The sequence below is a fragment of the Electrona antarctica genome (genome assembly GCF_951216825.1).
Source record: "Electrona antarctica genome assembly, chromosome: 20".
NCBI classification, from domain to species: Eukaryota; Metazoa; Chordata; class Actinopteri; order Myctophiformes; family Myctophidae; genus Electrona; species Electrona antarctica.
In genome coordinates, this window is record NC_136801.1 from 27,484,079 (window position 1) to 27,503,559 (window position 19,481).

The 19,481-nt window shown below is 43.2% G+C and overlaps 1 protein-coding gene across 1 annotated transcript; it reads right to left on the reverse strand.

The window, feature by feature from the left end:
* Positions 1-7,556: 7,556 nt before the first annotated feature.
* Positions 7,557-19,249, reverse strand: slc35b3 (solute carrier family 35 member B3). Its single transcript, XM_079489557.1, has 10 exons — positions 18,968-19,249; positions 17,205-17,426; positions 16,049-16,170; positions 15,607-15,761; positions 13,300-13,407; positions 12,347-12,444; positions 10,926-11,018; positions 10,174-10,285; positions 9,390-9,459; positions 7,557-8,856 (listed from the first exon to the last, which is right to left on the reverse strand). The coding sequence occupies exons 2-10, from the start codon at positions 17,418-17,420 to the stop codon at positions 8,712-8,714; spliced, it is 1,119 nt and encodes a 372-aa protein (XP_079345683.1). The 5' UTR covers positions 17,421-17,426; positions 18,968-19,249; the 3' UTR covers positions 7,557-8,711.
* Positions 19,250-19,481: the final 232 nt, after the last annotated feature.

The window sequence follows — 19,481 nt, forward strand, 5'->3', positions numbered from 1 at the left end:
ATAAAGTCTGTTTGTTTGGAAATGTACGAAACCAAGTAGAATAGAAATACAACTCAATGCACAACATTGAGACACTTTGGACTTTATAGCTTTGGGCTAATGTCATGAATTCTTTGTAATTTTATTTTATTTATATTGTGTGTGTTTCCTCTGTCCAGACATCCATTCCATTGTTGCATCTTGCCAGGTTGTCCTTGTAAATAAGAATATATATTTTTAGTCCATGCTTGGTTACATAATAGTACATTCTTTGTTGTTGCTGTTTTTTGTGGCTTTTAGTAGACTCTCTTTAGTCTCTTGTCCAGAGTGACTTACAAAGTGCAAGGTTGGAGTATAAGTGCTAATAGAACAAGTAGCCTACAGTACATGTCCTTGCTGTCGGGTGGAAACCTCATGTCTTTTTTTAAAATATAGCAGATCCACAAGCTCAAGCCGTGCGGCGACGCAATGCATTTTGATCTTGTACATTAGCTATTTTGTGTGATATTGTAGTATGATCAAAAACATAAAGTAAACATCTTGAGAAAATAGGTTTCTGCAACAATATGCGTATACTGTAGGGGTGTAGGCTAAGGATCTGCAAATCAAACCAGCACCCATCTAAAAACAACATACAGTACACATAGTATACAACTGTAGATCATGTTAACCTACTAAGAAAACTCTCCTACACATACTGTGCTGTACCCTCCTCCATCCACTGTCACTGCCAAGCATCGCTATTGGTCTTTTTCCAAATCCTCTCCCTCCTCCTCTGCCCTTTGCTCTACCTTGCAGCCATGAGGGGCCATGCCATCCCTCCTCTCTCTGTCTCTCCATGTATTCAAAACCACCCCTGCTCTCTCTCTCTGTCTCTCTCTCTCTCTCTCTCTCTCTCTCTCTCTCTCTCTCTCTCTCACACACGCTTATTGCTTTTGCCATTCAGTGCAGAGGGCCTCTCTTTTTTTCTTATCTTGCATGTGGAGCCCCCCCCCCACCACACACACACACACACACACACACACACACACACACACACACACACACACACACACACACACACACACACACACACACACACACACACACACACACACACACACACACACACACACACACACACACAGACAGACCACTGTCGTTAGGCATCTCCCTCAAACCCCTGCTGCTGCTGGCCCGGCCTAGCACCGCCTCACACCGCCTCCGCACATATGCATGTCATGCGGTGTCAGCGCTAAAGGTGGGCTCTGACGTTATGGGCCCTGATGGTAGCATATTCCCCAGCTGATAGTGGCAGATTGCTGTGCCCAGGTATCGCTCCGTGCGTGTGCACGTGAGTGTGTGCGCGCGCGCTTCTATGTGTGTGTTTCTTTCGCCGTGTGCGCCTCAGTGCCCTCTGAGTCCACCCTTCATGTTCTGGGTCTATGCCTGAGCCGACTGGCTGGCCCCTGCTCCTCTGTGTCTCTGCTCTGAGGATTCAACATGGCAGCGCAGGGTTTCTAAAGGCTGGTGACCTCCCTTCCCTCGTTCTCCATGCTCTATTTCACCTGCCTTTTTCTCCCTGTTCGTCCCCCCGATTCTTCTACCTCTACCGTCCCCTAACCCCTCCAGTTTTTCCAAATGGCTGAGCTTGGAGTAGAAGGGAGGTGACTCACACACTGCGACCAGTGTGTGAAGGATCACTGGGGCTTCGTTGCTCCATTTTGTGTCCCCGGTTGAGTTGAAACGAATGCCTGGTAGGGAGGGATGCAAAACTGAATACTGGGGGGGCCCGGTGACATGATTAAAAAGGAAATGGTAGCTAGATGGTGACTCCCATGCCATTAAGACTTCATTTCTGTTACAATTAGGACCACAATGCAAAGGAGCCTTGACTTTCATGCATCGCCCTTCATCTCTTTAACATACATAGATTTTCTGCAAATAGCACATGTACAGTTCGGCCAAATTGCCACAGCTAGGTAGAAAGACCTTCACTGATCCATCTAGCGCCATTGGGTGGAATCCTGTCAAAGCTATATTTTAGACGAGAGCTATACAATCGGCTTTCCTTTTGTATTAAAAGGGAAGAAAACAGCGCTGAGTAATATTCAAGTTAAGTTTGATTTAATGCAAAGCTTAGTAGGAGATTTTCCCCTCTCACGGCGCAAAGCAGAGGGCGCCCATGGGACTCTCCTCACCCGTCGCTTGCCGTTAACATTCTGCATTTGTCCGGCCCCCCTCGTAATTTATTGTATCTCATCTGTAACAGGCCGTCCGAACTCTGATTTATATATTGATTTGAAAAAATAAATAAAAAGTGATAGGAACCTGCATTGGGGTGTAATGATGGACTGTGTCGACATGCAGGAGTAGGGATATGAAACATTGTGAGGAAATTAGATATTATGCCCTGAAGACAACGGCAGCCGGCAGCACATTCATTATTGGCTGGATATTTATTATTAAGAATTCCTCTTCATGAGTGACTGCTGCAGAATATTTCGGCCCAGCTCTTGCTGCTGCTGAAGTCCTCACAGGAGCGTGCGTGCATGCGCGGGTGTGTGTGTGTGTGTGTGTGTGTGTGTGTGTGTGTGTGTGAGAGAGAATGTTTGTGGAGATCATTGCTGCTGTGTTGTTTGGCAGATGCTGACAGTGCAAATAGCATGATGATTTGTCATATGCTCTGGTCCTTATTGTAACACAGACACGCACGCACGCACGCACGCACGCACGCACACACACACACACACACACACACACACACACACACACACAGCAGCACTAGCTCCTAGCTAGAGAATGAAAAATACTACACAGTTAAAAAATCCTGGCCTTAGTAGTGCATTTTCAATGCATGTACAGTAGCCTAGAATAACGGTCCTATAGCAGCGGTTATGCAATGCATAATCACACATTATGCAAGTGTATACTTCAACTTCACTGGACCACATTCATAGAGATAGAGGATGGGAAAAAAAACTAGACAGCTGTTAAAAATGAAAAGTCCTTGCCAAGGAGTTTTCCTTTTCACCAGCTAGTGCTCTGCAGCATTTTTTAATCACAGCGCAGTCATTTCCCAACAACGCTACAGAAAGGGGGCTGCGGTCCAAGCCTCCAGAATCTTTATTTCAGACCCCCCCCCCCACATCCTCGCTCTAATCCACTTCAATTATGTTTCCTCCCATTTCTCCTGATCACTTTACGGCTCGGCAGCACCTGTGCTAATTGTAGCGGTGATGGTGGCTGATATGTTTTGCATCCTTACAGGAGTTTGAGAGAGGAGGATGATAGATAAACATCCAGCCCGAGGGCTTTTGGGAAGCATGGCTCAGCCTAGCAGATGGCCATCATATTATGTGTGTGTGTGGAGGTGGGGGGGTGGGGGGGGGGGGGGGGGGGGGGGGGGGGGGTAGAGACAGTGTTGCCATGTCTGCTTATTGTAAGCAACAACTTTGGGCTTCTTTTTCTGTAAAGTTGCTCGTAAATAGTTGCGGATTGCATTTTTTGGGGCGGCTGTTGGGTGTGGTTGCTTATTTGGGCTTGTTTCCTAATGTCGTTTTAAACAGTGATTCTCATACATTTTCATGTCAAGGACCTATTTGTCCAAGGACCCTAGGTCACCCTACATCTAAAAATATGTTCTGCTAGTGACCCCCATACCAGATTTGTGTTGTTAAAATGTTTCAAAGAATATTCCACATTTGTCACTTTTTTTCAAAGATTGTTTATTTTCAAATGTATTGGGGGGGGGGGTTCTCTATGCTTCAGGAAGGAGCTGAAATGAAATGAGTAAGGAAGGGCTGGGACAAAAGTGTTTGTTCACTGTGTTTCAGAGTTTGGCAACTTTATTTTTTATTTTTTTTGCAATATACAATCATTAAAGGCAGATTTCATTAAAAAAGGAGTACACTTTGCAAAGCAAATGTGCTACATGACAAGAACATGCAACAATAAAGAACTTAATCGAACGAATAGGAGCAACAAACCACTGTGTGTGTGTGTGTGTGGCTTAAGTTCTGATATCCTAGTAGTATCATTCAGTTTGATAACATCTCCCAACTATCCAAATAAATCAATAATACAGTCTAACCTCTACGGTCCCCACTCCCAACAGTAAGCTACCTTATGTGCGAGTGTATCTCTTCTTTAATACCCTATCTGGGCCCAAGGACAAGTGAGACTGTGTGTGTGTGAGACCACATAATTCCCCCAATGATTCTGTGTGCGTGCACGCATGTGCGTGCGAGTGAGTGTGTATCTCTCACCTAGCCACTTTGCCCACCTCCCCCTCTCTGCTGAACTGCCCTGCACCCATAATGAATGGGCTGCCAGCCCTCCCCGCTGTGGCTATTCCAGGCTGGACCACATATTATATGGCAGCCTATCTGAAGTGGACCGCATATTATATAGCAACCTATTTGCTGTGGTGATGAGCCCCGGACAACCTCCCATTATTTATTAGGAAGGGCCACAGCCAGACGAGAGCAGAGGTCGGCTGGCCCAGGTAAACGGCTGACATTAAGAAAAGGTGTGTGTGTGTGTGTGTGTGCGCGTGCGTGCAGGCGGGGTATGATGGAAAAAGGTGGAGTGTAAGAAGGATGAAAGGAAAGAGAGGGAAGGAGAGGACAGGGAGAGAATATGGGAGGGGAGGGGATGGAAGGCGGAAGTAGAGAGAGAGAGAGAATGTGATAGGGAAAGGAGATTTTATCAACACAATAGTGTCTGTCTTATACAGAGCCGGACTTACCGTTGGGCTAGGGTGGGCTGAAGCCCGGGGGCCCCCGACTAGGGGGGCCCCAAAAAAAAATATATATATATATATATTTTTTTTAATTATAAAATTGTAAAGTGAAATCCAATTCAAGTGAAATGTGTGTATTGTTATTGTATTTAGTTGTATTATGGTTAAACCATTGAGAGCTTCTGCCTGCCTGCCTCTCTTTTTAGGGGCCTGGGTACCCCAAAATGAAAACAAAATAGCCCAAAAAAATTTCGGCCTCGCGGGACGCGCAGCTTCGCCGCGCGCCCCAAGGGGGGCCCTCAAATTTGCTCCAGCCCGGGGGCCCTCAGCAAGGTAAATCCGGCTCTGGTCTTATACAATCATACAATTAATACCAGCCTTTACAGGTTAGAACTGAACATTCTAATGTAACTGTTGATTTCACAATGGTTACTTTCCAGTTATAGACTGGTAGAATTACAAGGTTATATGTTTACGAGAAGGGAAGTGCTCATCCCATTTGCCAAGAAATTATTCATTCAACATGGAAAAAAAGCATTACAAAAAAACGAATTATCTAACAAAGGAGGAGAGAAAGAACAATGAAGACAGAGGCCTGTGCTGGATGTTTTACTTACTGAGGAAAGTGGCTGTGCTCTGGAACTATAGTGACGGGACGATATGAAATGACATGTCATGTTATTGTGGTCAAAATAATTGCCATTAACTAAAACTCTTTGCACCCGAGCATCCCTATATCAAGACAAATGTCAGTGTGAACTGACATTAAAGTACTATATCATATCTACCGGTATTCTGGGGGGGAACATTCAGCAAAGAAATGCCTATCTACACATGTTGTGAACTTGTATATTGACTATTTTTGCACCAAGTACACTCTTTTTTTGCTGAGCTGGATATATGCAGCTCAGCAAAAACGAATTGATCCCAGTGTATGACAGAGTAGAGGACATCTGCAATATGATTAATGTGAACGTTTTGTACCACAGTACATTAATATTGTCCCATCCCATATATCTGGAACACGCCACATCTGGTGCAGCACGCCTCACTCTTTCACTTTGTCATGTTTGTAATATCAATGATTTAGTCAAAAGTTATGCTCATGTTCAATTTATATTCTCTCCACTCCACACATTTTGATACGATGAAGACGGACACGGTAGAACCCACAGAGCGACCTGGAGAAAATCACTCGAGTGATTACTGCACTGCTAGTCTTTTGCACGGCAAACAATGCTATAAGAGGCCTGACATGATTTTGAAAAATGAGCGAAAATCCGAAGCGTTCTAACAGGGGTCAGCCTTCTTTTGTTAGGAGGCGTGTTCCAATGGCGCTAAGACAAATGATGTACTTTGCCGTGGGTCAACTGGGCATTCCTATCCCATAATGACCTTTCAGGGAGCTGGAAGAGGAACGACCGTTCCCCCAGCATTGAAGAAGTATGGCATACTGCAACTCTAAGGTGTGTATAATGGGAATGTAATGTGTAAAATGTAACGCGTCTCCAGCACCAGTGGACTCTTTTCTCAGTCGCACAAAAGCATTAGTTTAGTATAGGCTACTACAGTACAGTGCATCATACAGCATTATAAAAAAATAAACTTGAACCTGGGACATGTTATTTACTTATTTTAGATACAGGACAGTACGTGACTGCTAAATGTTCAGCCAAACAAGCACACATCCCATAGCAATTTCGTGTTGTTCTTACTGGGTAACACGGTGCCAATATGTGAAACCGTATACTCATTTTGCGTTGAAACAAAAAACTGAACGGTCCTCTGTGTGTATATGTGCATTATGTCTTCTGATGTACTGTAGCTGCGAGCCAAGGGGCCCCTAGAGCAGAAAGGCCCTCTGTCAGCTTGTCATCCTGTGGAAGCTGCCAAGTTTTATGAAAAACCAAATTACTAATTGGCCCAGTGTTCGGTTTCCCGCCTGGAAGTCAGACTGTAATATCTGGGCCTCCATTAGGATCACAGACAAGAGCCACGCTCTGCCACCCCCTGCCGAGCTGGCACATCTCTGTCATTTCACACCAAGTTATGGCAGTCAGTCAGGGACATGCCCACACACAAGCGATCATCAAGGACAAAACAAAAGACTTCTCAAACACTTCCAACCCCCGCCAACTCGATTATTTGCTTTGTTGGACCTTTTGATGGTTTACAACCAATTACTTATCACACATGCCTTGCTTGGCTACCATGTAATTAGCTTAGGACAGGGGATTCTTTTTTTTGTTGCCATTTTCAGGAACTGAATGAGAAATTGTACCTCACCTAAAACTATGTGGGTTCTGCAGATTATCAGGAGCCACCAGAAATAAGGCACATCCAATGTTTTACCTCAATCACCAATGGATCCAAACAACTGGAGCTGCATGTAATTAGTTCAACAGCAAGACAAGGACCTGTGTTGTACGTTTCAACTTTGATTTTCAAACGTTGTGCCCAAGCCAGTTGGCAAATACAAATCTCAAGGCACAAATTCGAAAATAGCAAAAAAAGAATCAGGATTTCAATTCAAATAATAGCAAAAATAGCTGATCTATAAGCTCAAAACACGTCAAAGTGTGACGCGTTTTGAGCTTGTAGATCAGCTATTTTTGCTCCATCGTCAAAGTTGCCCACCCGTGTCAGACCTCCTCCAGGATTACACCCTTCTCTCCAATCCCTCACACCAATAAGCAGATCAGCAAAGACCAAAGACAAAGGGAGTTTTATCGACACCATATCCCATGAGAACATCGACTGCCATTGAAATTAAGGACACGCTGTCAATTTGTCAAACCATGAACGTTTGTGAACAAACACAAAGTGTTGATCCAAAAGAGGAGCAAAGCCCAGGCCCAGAGAATACTGTTTATTTTTTGTCTAGCACCGCTATCTTTTTTTCAGGACTGCTAATCAAACACGCCTGGGGCCAGCGGGTAGATAAACAGACACACTCACACACACAGTTTGGCAACATTTCAACTCTTCTCTGTAGTGGTGTGTGGAGAGAGCAGGGGGAGGCTAGCACGTCAAACACAGATTGATAAGCTCTAAAAATACATTTCTCAGTTTGTTTTTAATGCAAAAAAAGAGCGATACCCTTTCACCCAAACAAATGATTAGCTAATTGTGTCAATTGACATGACTTCCTTCTTCCCAAAATGTTAATGTCACATATTTCATCAAGTTTTAACACACAGTCAGATATAAATTACAAATAAACCATGAAAAAAGTCACCTTTATCAAGACTGATTGAATAAACCACCTCCCCTGTGTCTCTGGCACATGCAAATGTATGAATATGTCTCTGATGGGGCTGGTATTCAATTTTAATTTTTAACACGTTAGATGAACAAGGCTCTCAGTTCTTCAGTCTTTCCTTAAAACTAAACTTCAAACTTCCTTCTTATATTTAGATTCTCTAAAGTGTACAGGTCACTTCCAGTGCAAAACTGTGCAATTTGGTTAGCTAAGGCTCTGGATTCCCTTTTTTTCTTTTTAAATAGTCTTTATTAAAAAAAAAGGTCCCCAGGATGTCCATCGTCCTCCATTTTGGGAATGTTTCTGTAGAGCACTCAAAGGCATCGCCTTTGACATTGATAGGTCCATGTTTAAAAGGAGTCCAAAAAATGTCACAGCCTCTTCTGTTCTGCGCGTGGAATTAGAATTGTTCCAATTCTCTCTGTATTCTCTTTGCACCGAGTTCTACACCCATGGTGTAGCGGCAGAACATGATGGGATACCGGCATCCCATCTTTATTTTATGGCCATGAATGGTTATTAGGCTGAATTGGTATAGTCTGTTTGACAGAGGGAGTGCGAGAGGAGGGCATATCCTGTATGCCCGGCATCTACACCGCTTGACTACGCCACTGGCCGTACTGTGTGTCGATGGTAATGAGGCTGAGAGCTGGGGCATAATCTCCAAAATGTCCCCAGAGAGAGGTGGGCGTACTCTGTCTGAGGAGATTTATGCCTAGTACATGACTTTGACACTGTTGCACGCTTCTATACGTTCTGCGACAGCAGTCGGACTTTCTTCTTGGTCAGCAGCCAGCTCCTAAGGTCCTTGACTGCAGGAAATCTGTCACTGTTTTTACTGTAAACATTCAGGAAAATGCCAAAGAGCACCAGCAGGCCTCCCCAGATGTACCTGATATGAGATATGAGAGAGAGAGATAAAACTTGAATGGTTTGTTCAACAGTCCTCCACCAGCAGCACAGAGAGGCTGGAAAAGAGGGAAACTTGAACAATTACATCATTTTATTACAATTATTTTGTATGCTACTACCCTTTGTGTGAATGTGTATGCATACATGTGTATGAATAGTATGTGCATGTGCGCAGGAGAGAATGTGTGTGTTGTGTAGTAAGGCAGGAGGGATGGAGGAAGAGAGGTGGAGAACACAGGGTGACCTTTGACTGCATGGTGGAGTGAGAGAGAGCGAGTTAGAGGCAGGTCAGTGGAGTTCAAGTTCGGTGAAAAACGGACTGAGGCATGGTTTGGACGTCGGGGGGGGGACGGGGACCAAGGTCAAACACTGTTTCCAAAAAGTGTATGTGTGGTAGGGCTCACGGAGTGCACATTCTTTAACAGACAAAAATATGGTCTTTCAACGTAGGACCAGAGACGAGGGCATGGCTATACAATGTAGTAAGTCGTAAGGTGAACAGAAGATACTTACTGAAAAGTAAAGGGCTTTGCAAAGAACATGAACGACAGGACGACGGTCATGGCCTTTCTCCCAGTGGTCACTGCAAGGAGCACAAAAGCCAGACAACAGTTAGGAGATCAGTAAGTTCACGTTTTTATTTTTGTACCTATGTTAGTGAGATGAACAAAAACAAAGCAGGAAACCTCAATAATGGGGATTTTGTCTGTTTTTAGATGTGCTGCAGTGAAGCCAACAGCATATTTCCACATGTCAAACATAATAAAGTCCACACGCTGCTAGACTTGCTCCCACTGTCTACTGGCAATAAACAGTGGGAGCAAGTCTCAACAGTCTGTAGTGCTGCACGATTCTTGCCCAAATGTGAATCTCGATTTTCCTCCACAGGAATTACGATTCTCACACAAATCCAAACATTTTCCAGGAAAATATTTATTGTCTTTAGTTGCTGAACATTACTACATTAAAAATGTGGCACCTGGAGCCAACTACTGTGGCTTTAAACAGACAACATCAAAGTCTCTCTCTTCTAGCAAACTAAAGTAACTAAAATGAATTGACAGCCAACTTGTGCTGCACAATTCCTGCTCAAATTTAGAAATGAGATCTCATAGGTGTCTGAATCTAGATCGCAATCTTTTTTCAATTAATAGTGCATCACTGTCAGTCTGCAGACAGTCTTCTGTTGGTCCTGCTCCTGATTACCAGAGTGGCTCTACATTTCTCTAATAGTTCTACATATAGACAATGATGTTTCTATTCTACTCTATTTGTTTGGCTAAACAGTTTCTCCCACCTGTGACTGCAACCAGGGCCCCAAAGAGCTTGATCAATGCCAACACAAAGGACACGCCAAAATAGCCCGTAAGTGAGAAGAAGAATGCATAACCGTAGGTCTTCACTGGATGCTGGAATCAGAGCACGCACACACACACAGTCTGTTACAACTCCTGGATTCTCATTTTAGATTACAAAATAAATGAAAAAGATTCAACTTGATTATGCATAAGCTAGTATAATAATATAATGTATTACTAAATATACGATGACTCTAAAAAGCAACACAGACCCACTGGTTGACACTGAGCAGGCTCAATAAGCATAGAAGCTAGGTTGTACAAAAAACTATCACAAAATAAAAACAAACTTATAATGTATTAAATGCTGAAATTAGTCGTCACAACTGAAAAACTGTGTTCTACCTGGAATTAACTGACTGAAGGAGTCATTCAAATGCACATGCAAACGTAACGGGAGAAACATACTCCAGAGAGTGTTACATTAACATTGAGAGCGGATACAGAAAGAGTCTATGTTAAATTGGTATTTTCTTTTATAAATGTAAAAATAAAAAAAGTGTTCTGAAGTATATCATTATCATACCTAAATTTACCCTTCGTGCCCATAATGACTCACTAGTCACATGTTTTGCAGCAATTTGTAGCAATTGTAGGCCATGAATGTCAAATGTTAAAGCATGTTCAAATCACTGAGGCGCCCACAATGTTTAGGTGCTGAGGGCCATCTATTCTGTTGAGATACACTCACCTCTGAGCAGAATGCCACTGCTGAGCCCAGCCCACCCACACTCGACAGGCCTGCCAGTATGTAGACGAACCCTATGGAGTAGGAATACAGTACCTGGGACACACAGGAAAAAAACAATTACTACTTTCCCAGTCAAAGCCTGTTAACCACTTAAACCATACAGTAGCATACCTATTCTAGGGGGAACATTCACCAAAACATAACAGATCTGCAAGCTCAGATCAGCTTGCACTTTGTTACTGTACATGGGTGGGTGTGCAGCTCAAGTAGACACCGGTCAACTAAGTCAGGGGTTCTCAACGTTTTTGGCCGGGGACCCCCGGAAATGCTTTGGCAATGTCTCGGGACCCCCGCCCCGCCCCCTCCCGACCCCCAATATAAATTGACTGCTACAATAACCTTAAACCATTTTGGGCGGGAACCCCTTTTGGTGTTTTAAGCATTGTTATAATTTAGCTATTTAAAAATAGCAGATCTACAAGCTCATAGCGCGCCACCGAGTGGCGCGCTACGAGCTTGTAGGTCTGCTATTTTTGAAAAATCGTGAAAAAAAAATAAAAAAAATAAATCTTTTTTTTTTTTTTTGAAAATAATTTGGGGACCCCCCAAAATAATTTGGCGACCCCCGAGGGGTCGCGACCCACGGGTTGAGAACCCCTGAACTAAGTATTTGTTTTTGGTGCACAGATGGCGTAGTGGTAAAGTGCCTGCCCACCACCGCGATGGCTGGGGGTTCGAATCCAGTCAGACCTCAGTGCATCCGGCTTTGTCGAGCGTCTGAGCGAACACATTTGGCACGTGTTTTGGGGGATGAAAGCCGGGCGGGGAGGGTGACATTCGTCATTGCACATACTCTTACTGAATGGGGGCACCTGTCAGCAGGGAGTGTTGGGCAGGAGGAGTAGTAGGACTGAGGCTCAGTCTACTATATAAGGCATCTATTATACTATATGCTACCCATAGTTCACGTGTCCGTGCAGCAACCGCATCACATTCCAGATACCAAGGTACAAAAAAAAACATGTCTGGCATTTTTTCTATTTTTTACTAAATATATTGTCTATAATTTCTTATTTTTAATATCAAATATTTTATGTGTTTGAATAATTTTAAATAAATGTCAGGATGACATGGTAATTAATATATTGGATAGATATTGGATGGAGCCCGCACACCACAGGTACAAGAAAGACGTTCTTTATTGAGAATTCTGACAACGTTTCGATTTGATCAGTGTCCAACAACAACAACTGAATTATAATAGACCCTTGATGCACAGCCTCACCATCAGACCTCCTCACCTCTGATCAGGGTTAGGCACATTTGCATTGAACTACTGTGACACGGCATTCCTTTAAATCATGCCATGCCCTTCATTAAACACTCATCATGTATAATTAAGAAAAATATATATACTGTACCATTTCAGAGTTGGAGCCATTGTGGAGTTTCATGGCTTTCTCTTGCACGTTTCCAATGGCAGCATCTGCACACAGTGCCATGGAGATGAGGATAACACCTGTACACACACACACACACACACACACACACACACACACACACACACACACACACACACACACACACACACACACACACACACACACACACACACACACACACACACACACACACACACACACACACACACACACACACACACACACACACACACACACACACACACACACACACACACACACACACACACACACACACACACGGCATTTGAACACCTGCCACTATCTAATCACAGAATGTCAACATCTAATATACTTTGCTGCAGGTAGTGCTGCGTGCCAGAAATATAAGATCTACAAACTTACGACGTGTTATGACTGTGAGCTTGAATGTGGATCTGCTATTTTTTGGCACACGACGCCGGCACGCAACAAAATATAGATCTACGTTGCTTAAATATGGCTGTGCATTCCAGCAATGAGGTTGTTCAAGAGAACTGCACTTAGAACAAACATGTAATCAAGGTTTGTGCTTGCCGGTTTTTGGACAGACAAACCAACCAACTCATACTGGTTGCAGCTACAAAATACAAGTGAGACCTGAAACTGAAAACTATACATCAGATACGATACATCCATTGACACAACTAAGAAATCCTAGTAAAGGCTGTGGGAAAGCTATGAAAAGAATCTGCAAGAATGCCATTGAACGCAATATTGATCTAGTATTTACTATTACCATCAGATACTACTACAGGTCACATACTGCTACAGGTCTGCGGTCAGGCGATTAATTAGACAAGTTTAATGTATTATTAATACAAAAAATAAACGTGAGTTTCATTTTGACATGTACAAGCAGAAGTGCTTGTTTTTGCCGTGTGACTTCACAGTGGCCAGTGGGAAGTGCGTACCTGTGACGTTGAAGTTGGGAGCTACTGTGGTGTCGGCTAGTGTAAACCAGATGAGTCCCAGACTCATACAGAGAGCAGCAGAGATGTCAGCCACATTGTAGCGTTTACCTGCAGAATGCACAACACATTCAATCACATCTAACCACACATTTTATCATAAAAGTCCTTCTGCATCCTTCACATCTGCATTATATTGTGTTACACTTAACCCCTATATGGTTGGCTGGAATTAGCCTCGCGTAGCGATACTACTATCACTGTGTGGATATTAGTCTCGTCCCTCTCACTGTTAATTTTTTTTCCTGCAATGTCCCGCCCCATATTTGCATATTGGGCCCTGATTGGTCATAGCCTAGTTCCAGACGAATCTGGTTGGCTTATCACCACTTCGGCTGTGAAGTCGTCCTGCAATTGAGAGGGGCCAGACTTAATGTGCCTGTATGTGCATTTCAAAGGCAGATGAAAGCTGCTACGGGAGGCTAGGCCGGAATCACTCTGGAATCACTTGAGGTTAACAGGATCTGTTATTTTTTCTGTGCATGTTTTCCTGCACAATATGCTAGGGTTCAAGTGGTTATTAGAAGCTACAGAAAACATTGCTTAATGTTTTGTGTGAAGCATTGTTGTTGAAATGTGCACCTATATGATGTGCTATGCAAATAAACTTTCCTTGCACAGTGAAAGTTTATGCAGTCTGTCATTAGGTGAAAAACCATTGGAAAATATAACATTTTCTGTGTGTGAGAGCAAAAGAGATAATTGTGCAGGCTAGTAGCGTGCTCAATGGGAGTACAGTGATATGGGGTTGGTTCTGATCAGTGGGACAGCTTTGTTATAAAGTGTTGAGCTGCCAACCACCCGTTGTGGATAGGCAGTGATTCCTATGTCTTATCGTCTTCATTCAGGAGTGCTGAAGGTGCTAATAATTAATAACCATAAAATAAGTATGACCACCACTTGACAAAAATACATAATTAAAAAAAGAACATAATCCCTGATACAAAGTTCTTCATGAATTTAAATGTGTAGACCTACTCCTAATTATTTTTTTCTTGATGACCAAAACAACCTGTGCTACACTATTAATATGGGGGCAAAAGTGGAATGCCAAAATGTTTATTATAATTGATATTATATATATATATATATATATATATATATATATATATAATATACATAAAGAAAGAAAGAAAACAGACTTAATGTGAAACTCTAAATCTGAAGTTATACTGTATCTGCAATTGGATGTTAAAAGACCAAGGATCAAATGGAACAAAGGATCAAATGGAACAAAGTGACTTTCCACATTAAGTTGTCTTAAAACATTTAAACGTTCAGACATTATGAAACGTAATGAAACAAAAAATATAAAAATACAATTTACTGTTTAAAAAAGAAAGAGATCATGACAACAGAGAAAGAAGAGTGGCTGATGATGGACGGACGCCTGCAGGACAGCATGGCGACGCAGCATCAGGTTGGCTGTGGCCTCCTTTGATTCTAGAGTAGCCTTTGAAGGCCCTCACATCACAACAAAACCCCACGCCCCTCTGCCTTCACGTCTTCTGCCTCTGCATTCTAAGTAAACAGGGCCTTGCTGCACCCCTGAGGGACCAAGGTCCACTCCACGCATCTATCCATCCATCCCTTGCCATTACAGGAGAGGAGGGGAAGGAAAAAAAAAAAAAGGTACAAAACCTGTCTGATGGTGAGCACAGGGAACCCTGTTTGAGAAGGCTGGTGTGAGGATGAAAGAAAAGACAGAACCAAGATGAGACGGAGAGCGAGAGAGACGTCGACTGGGCTTTGGCGTCTGGAAACAACACGTGGCGTGGATGGAAAACAAAAAGGTAGTGCATGTTGAGATTAAGTGGTCGCTGCTTCAAAGAATTAGGTGACGACCGTCTTGAGATGTAGGTCATGCTTTCTGGAAAGTTTGTCTCATGGGTTCCAACAGGGTTAATACACAGTGTGTACAAGTGTGGCGAACATAATGACTGCGTCTACCCATATAAATTATTAAGTTCAGATCAGCACATTCTTTAGGCAAAAAGCGTCCCTTGTTGACAGTCAAGAGAGACATTGTCAAATCAAAAGGATCGATTGGCCACTCGTTGCTCGGTGTCCAAGCGGGGGTCTACTCTACACATGGCCCCCTTCTATTCACCCCCAGGGGTGTCAAACTGGTGGCCCAAGAAAGTTATTCAGGACCAGATATATGTATGTATGCTTTTTTCACAGAATTATTGCCTATTTTGACATGCCCAGCATAAGGACACTAGTATTCATGAGTGAATGACGACTGACCTTGTATGAACACTCCTCCAATCATGACAGGGATGAGTTTACAGCATTTGAAGATGACCTGTGTTGGGTAATTCAAGTATCCCAATGATGTATTGGACAGCCCCATGCTGCCCACTGTTAAAAAAGCTATGATCATATAGGTCTTTCCAGGTATCCTGCCAAATAAAAGAAAAATTAATTAAGCTATTGACTTCTATTGCTATATAATACATGAGACACAATTGATTCTTAGATTCAAATAATGTCAAACAATTAATTCTCAAACCCATAGCAATCTCTATTTCTTTATCTATATGGTATCTATGCAGTGTTTGTGAGACAGGGTTGTTAGAACAAGCATGCTGAATCAACATCCCCTGGGTAAACAGAGGCTGCGTGAATAACAGGAGGACAGGACACAGTCAATGACAGAGGGACATTGGACCATTTTTACGAACAGTACCTCCTTCGTTTGTCCTGCGTGAGCTGCAGTTCCACTAGGCCAAACATGGAGTAGAAACCAAACTGCACCAAGGTGAGGTACCACCCAAAAGGCTTGAAACCTTCCAAAGAAAATATCAGCTCCTGGAAATCCCAAAACAAACACAGTTACAGATAAATACACATTTGCATGCTGCTCTTGGTGTTTGTTCGCCAACTCTTGAAACACAACAATCCCTGCTTCAACATGAGTGTTAACACAGCAAACCAACAGCTCTATTCATGTTGCCTGTTTCTTTTTTTAGGCTTTTCTGCCTTTATTGATAGTATCAAGTGAAGACTGACAGGAGAGCGAGAGAGAAGGGGAGAGACATGCAGCAAAGGTCGTCATGAACGGGACTCATGACGCAACGCACTGTCAGGCCAAAGCCTATATGTGGCATGCGCCTGGACCACTTGGCCAGCGGGCACCCATGTTACCGGTTTCTTTACAGAGACACAGCCAAGCACACTGCCAGAACTACAGTAAAATACCAACCTATCTGACTGAATGGCAGATGGGTAAATATTTATTTAAGCCGGGTAGGAGTGTGCGATATAAGTTTTGTTGTACGGCGGTCTCCCACAGGAAATATATCAGATTTACAAGCTCACATCTGTAACCTGTAGTAGGACAGGTCACATCTGTAACCTGTAGTGAGCTTGTAGTTCTGCGATAACGGTGCGTGACAATGTCAATGTGCTTACATGGACAAACAGGAGAAGACACAAAACACAACCTGTTAATGCCTTCACAATAGCTCAGCTCCTGCATTACAGCATTTGAGACAGATTTGACCACATGGCATTTCACGGGGACACCACAACACCTGCCTTTGACCCATTTAGACCTTATTACGTCGTTATACCTGTCAAGCTACCTCCTCTGTGACTCATTAGTTGTTGCAACATAACTATTATTTTAATTTTTAACAAGAATTTGAAGGTTTTCAGAAAAAACCTCAGATCGGTGAACCAATAGGTTCCACGACCACCAGCCCCTCTAGACCAGAAGTCATACAGGCTGGCCCAGGCTAGGTTTTAGAAGGTGTTTTTTGCCCCGAATCTGCCTCAGGTCTAAATGGGTTGTCGAAAGAAGCACACCTGTCTGTCAAGACTCCCCGTGTTAAAACCTGTACCTGCAGGTATCCATAGATGAGGTAAAAGACGAACACTCCGGCCACGCAGATGAAGAACTGCGTGGCTGTGCTGAAGCTGCTCAGGCTGATGCCCAGGACTCTCAGCTCCTCCACAGACTTGATGTGGGGGGACATCATCACCTCTGTGGACGACGGCATGGAGATGGAGATGTGTTTCCTTGAGCTGTTGTAGCCCATTAGGCCAAATTTGCTCATAGTTTCCTTGGTGGGAGCAAGAGAAAAACACTGATGAAGACTTGACTGGACCTTTAGAGCAACGTGTTAGTCAGTCTATACGTTTTCAATGAAGACGTGTTTTAATCCTGTTTGCGGCCGATTCTGTCGCTCCTATGGCCCTACCAACAGCCATTAAGAAATGTGAATCCCTAGCCTACTTCAAAACCGCTCTCAAATAGCACTTATGCGTGGCTGCAATTGGAAACTGGCCCCTGTATAAAAAATTAAAATGGTTAGTCTTCCACCCCTATAATTCTATAGGTAACAAGACAACTCACCCCTTTTCTGTTTTCCTCCCGGAATTTTCCCCAGTGAGGGGTGGGAGAGGCTGGACAGCTAGACTTTGAATTTCTCTAACTATAAACTTTCACGACAGCAGACAGCCTAAGTACAAATATATTTATGAAAAGCTACTACAGTGAAGTCTGTTCACAGAAGTTGTTGTAGGCTATGTGGGGATTATATGACGAGGTACCATTTGAGTGGGAAAAACCTTACATATACATATACTAAATAATACTAAATTGTTTATAGGGTCAATATAAGTAAAATAATATAGCCTTTCCACAGGAGTATCTTTTTATATTTTTCCAAAAAGAATACAAACAGCCAATAGCATATTACAAAGTTATCCCCCTCACTGGGGAAAATTCCGGGAGGAAAAACGGGCAAGCACCGGGGTGAGTTGTCCAGTATTCATTCTATACTGTTTCTCCTCTTTTTTTTTGCATAGAAGTGTATTGTGTTGAAAATGGAAGGCCCTTATGTAAACAAGTCTTAGTGATTTTTCTGGTTTTATCCTCTTAGTAGATTTTGTATTGACCTGCACACATTCTGCAAAGAATTTGCAGAATGAGAGTCTGCAACTCTCAATTTTCAATCAATAAAAAGTTCCCAATGGTCATAGATGGCATTAGTGGGGGGGCGCATCCGGCGAAGGCAGGAATTACGCTCAACGTAAACGGGAAGTAAACGAGGGGGGAAATGGCGTTCGGCCACAAACGGGATTAAAACACGTCTTTATCGAAAACTATGGACTAATACATTACACAAGAAGCCCGTAGGCCTCTCTAACATTTGGGGCAACAGGGTAAGCACCTTATATTTTGCATTTGTACATGTTCGGAGCTACAAGGGGACAGCTGGTGCCGTTCCCCACACCTTAGGGAAATGAACACTTGACTCGTAGATTGAAAATGTCAAAATCGATAAAATACACCTACGAGTCTAAATCTTGGGCTAAGATGTATTCATGGGGCAGACGAGCATAGCTTAGTATTTGCGGTTGAAAAACATTATTCAGACAGAGTCACAGACAGGCTAAGTGTGACAGCTTAACGATACCTCGGTAATAAGCTAAATTGCTAGCAGTAAAAACACTAATGTCGCCATCTCAGCGTACGGCCTCCTCCACATCTACCGTATGCAATTATTAGTTTGGACTAAACGGGGTGGTTTAGTAGTTCCTCAATGCCAGATATATCCTATTCACACTTAGTTATCTATGTTAGCCAAGTAATGCTAACCTGCAGCAACAACACCTCCCTCCCTGTACGGGGGTTCCTTTCCTTTACGAGAGAGTTTCCTCTTCTTCAGAGGCAAATAGCATGTCCCCGTTTGTCACAGCCTCATCTTTGGGGCGATCGGGACGTTTTCATGTTTCATCGTCCGATGACCAACGCACTGAAACGCGTACGGGTGGAATGATGATGATGGTGATGATTGGTGTTGTTTAGCTTAGATGCTAGCTAGCTAGGCTAAGTTTGCTAACCTGGAAGCCAACAACTTCCGCTCCGCTGTCAACTTTGATCTGTTCACCCATTGGTCAGCCGAGGCCGTCAGCTGACCTAACCAAAACTAACTGAGAACCAACTAATACATACAAATGCGAAGCAGCACGTGTATGATTTGGCAAGGAGACAAAATGCATTTTTTTTACCATCACTTCAGCGTTTACAGTACCAGCTCCAGCTACATGATGAGGTACAGAGGTAGGCTTTGTTGTATTTAGTCCTGAACTAACAGACATCAATTATATAC

Excerpts from the sequence above, each read along its gene's own strand:
- slc35b3 (XM_079489557.1), bottom strand. The coding sequence starts at position 17,420 with ATGAGCAAATTTGGCCTAATGGGCTACAACAGCTCAAGGAAACACATC. Across the intron at positions 16,171-17,204 it reads TCATCTATGGATACCTGCAG|GAGCTGATATTTTCTTTGGA; the intron begins GTACAGGTTTTA and ends TGGGATTTCCAG. Across the intron at positions 13,408-15,606 it reads TGGAGGAGTGTTCATACAAG|GTAAACGCTACAATGTGGCT; the intron begins GTCAGTCGTCAT and ends TGCATTCTGCAG.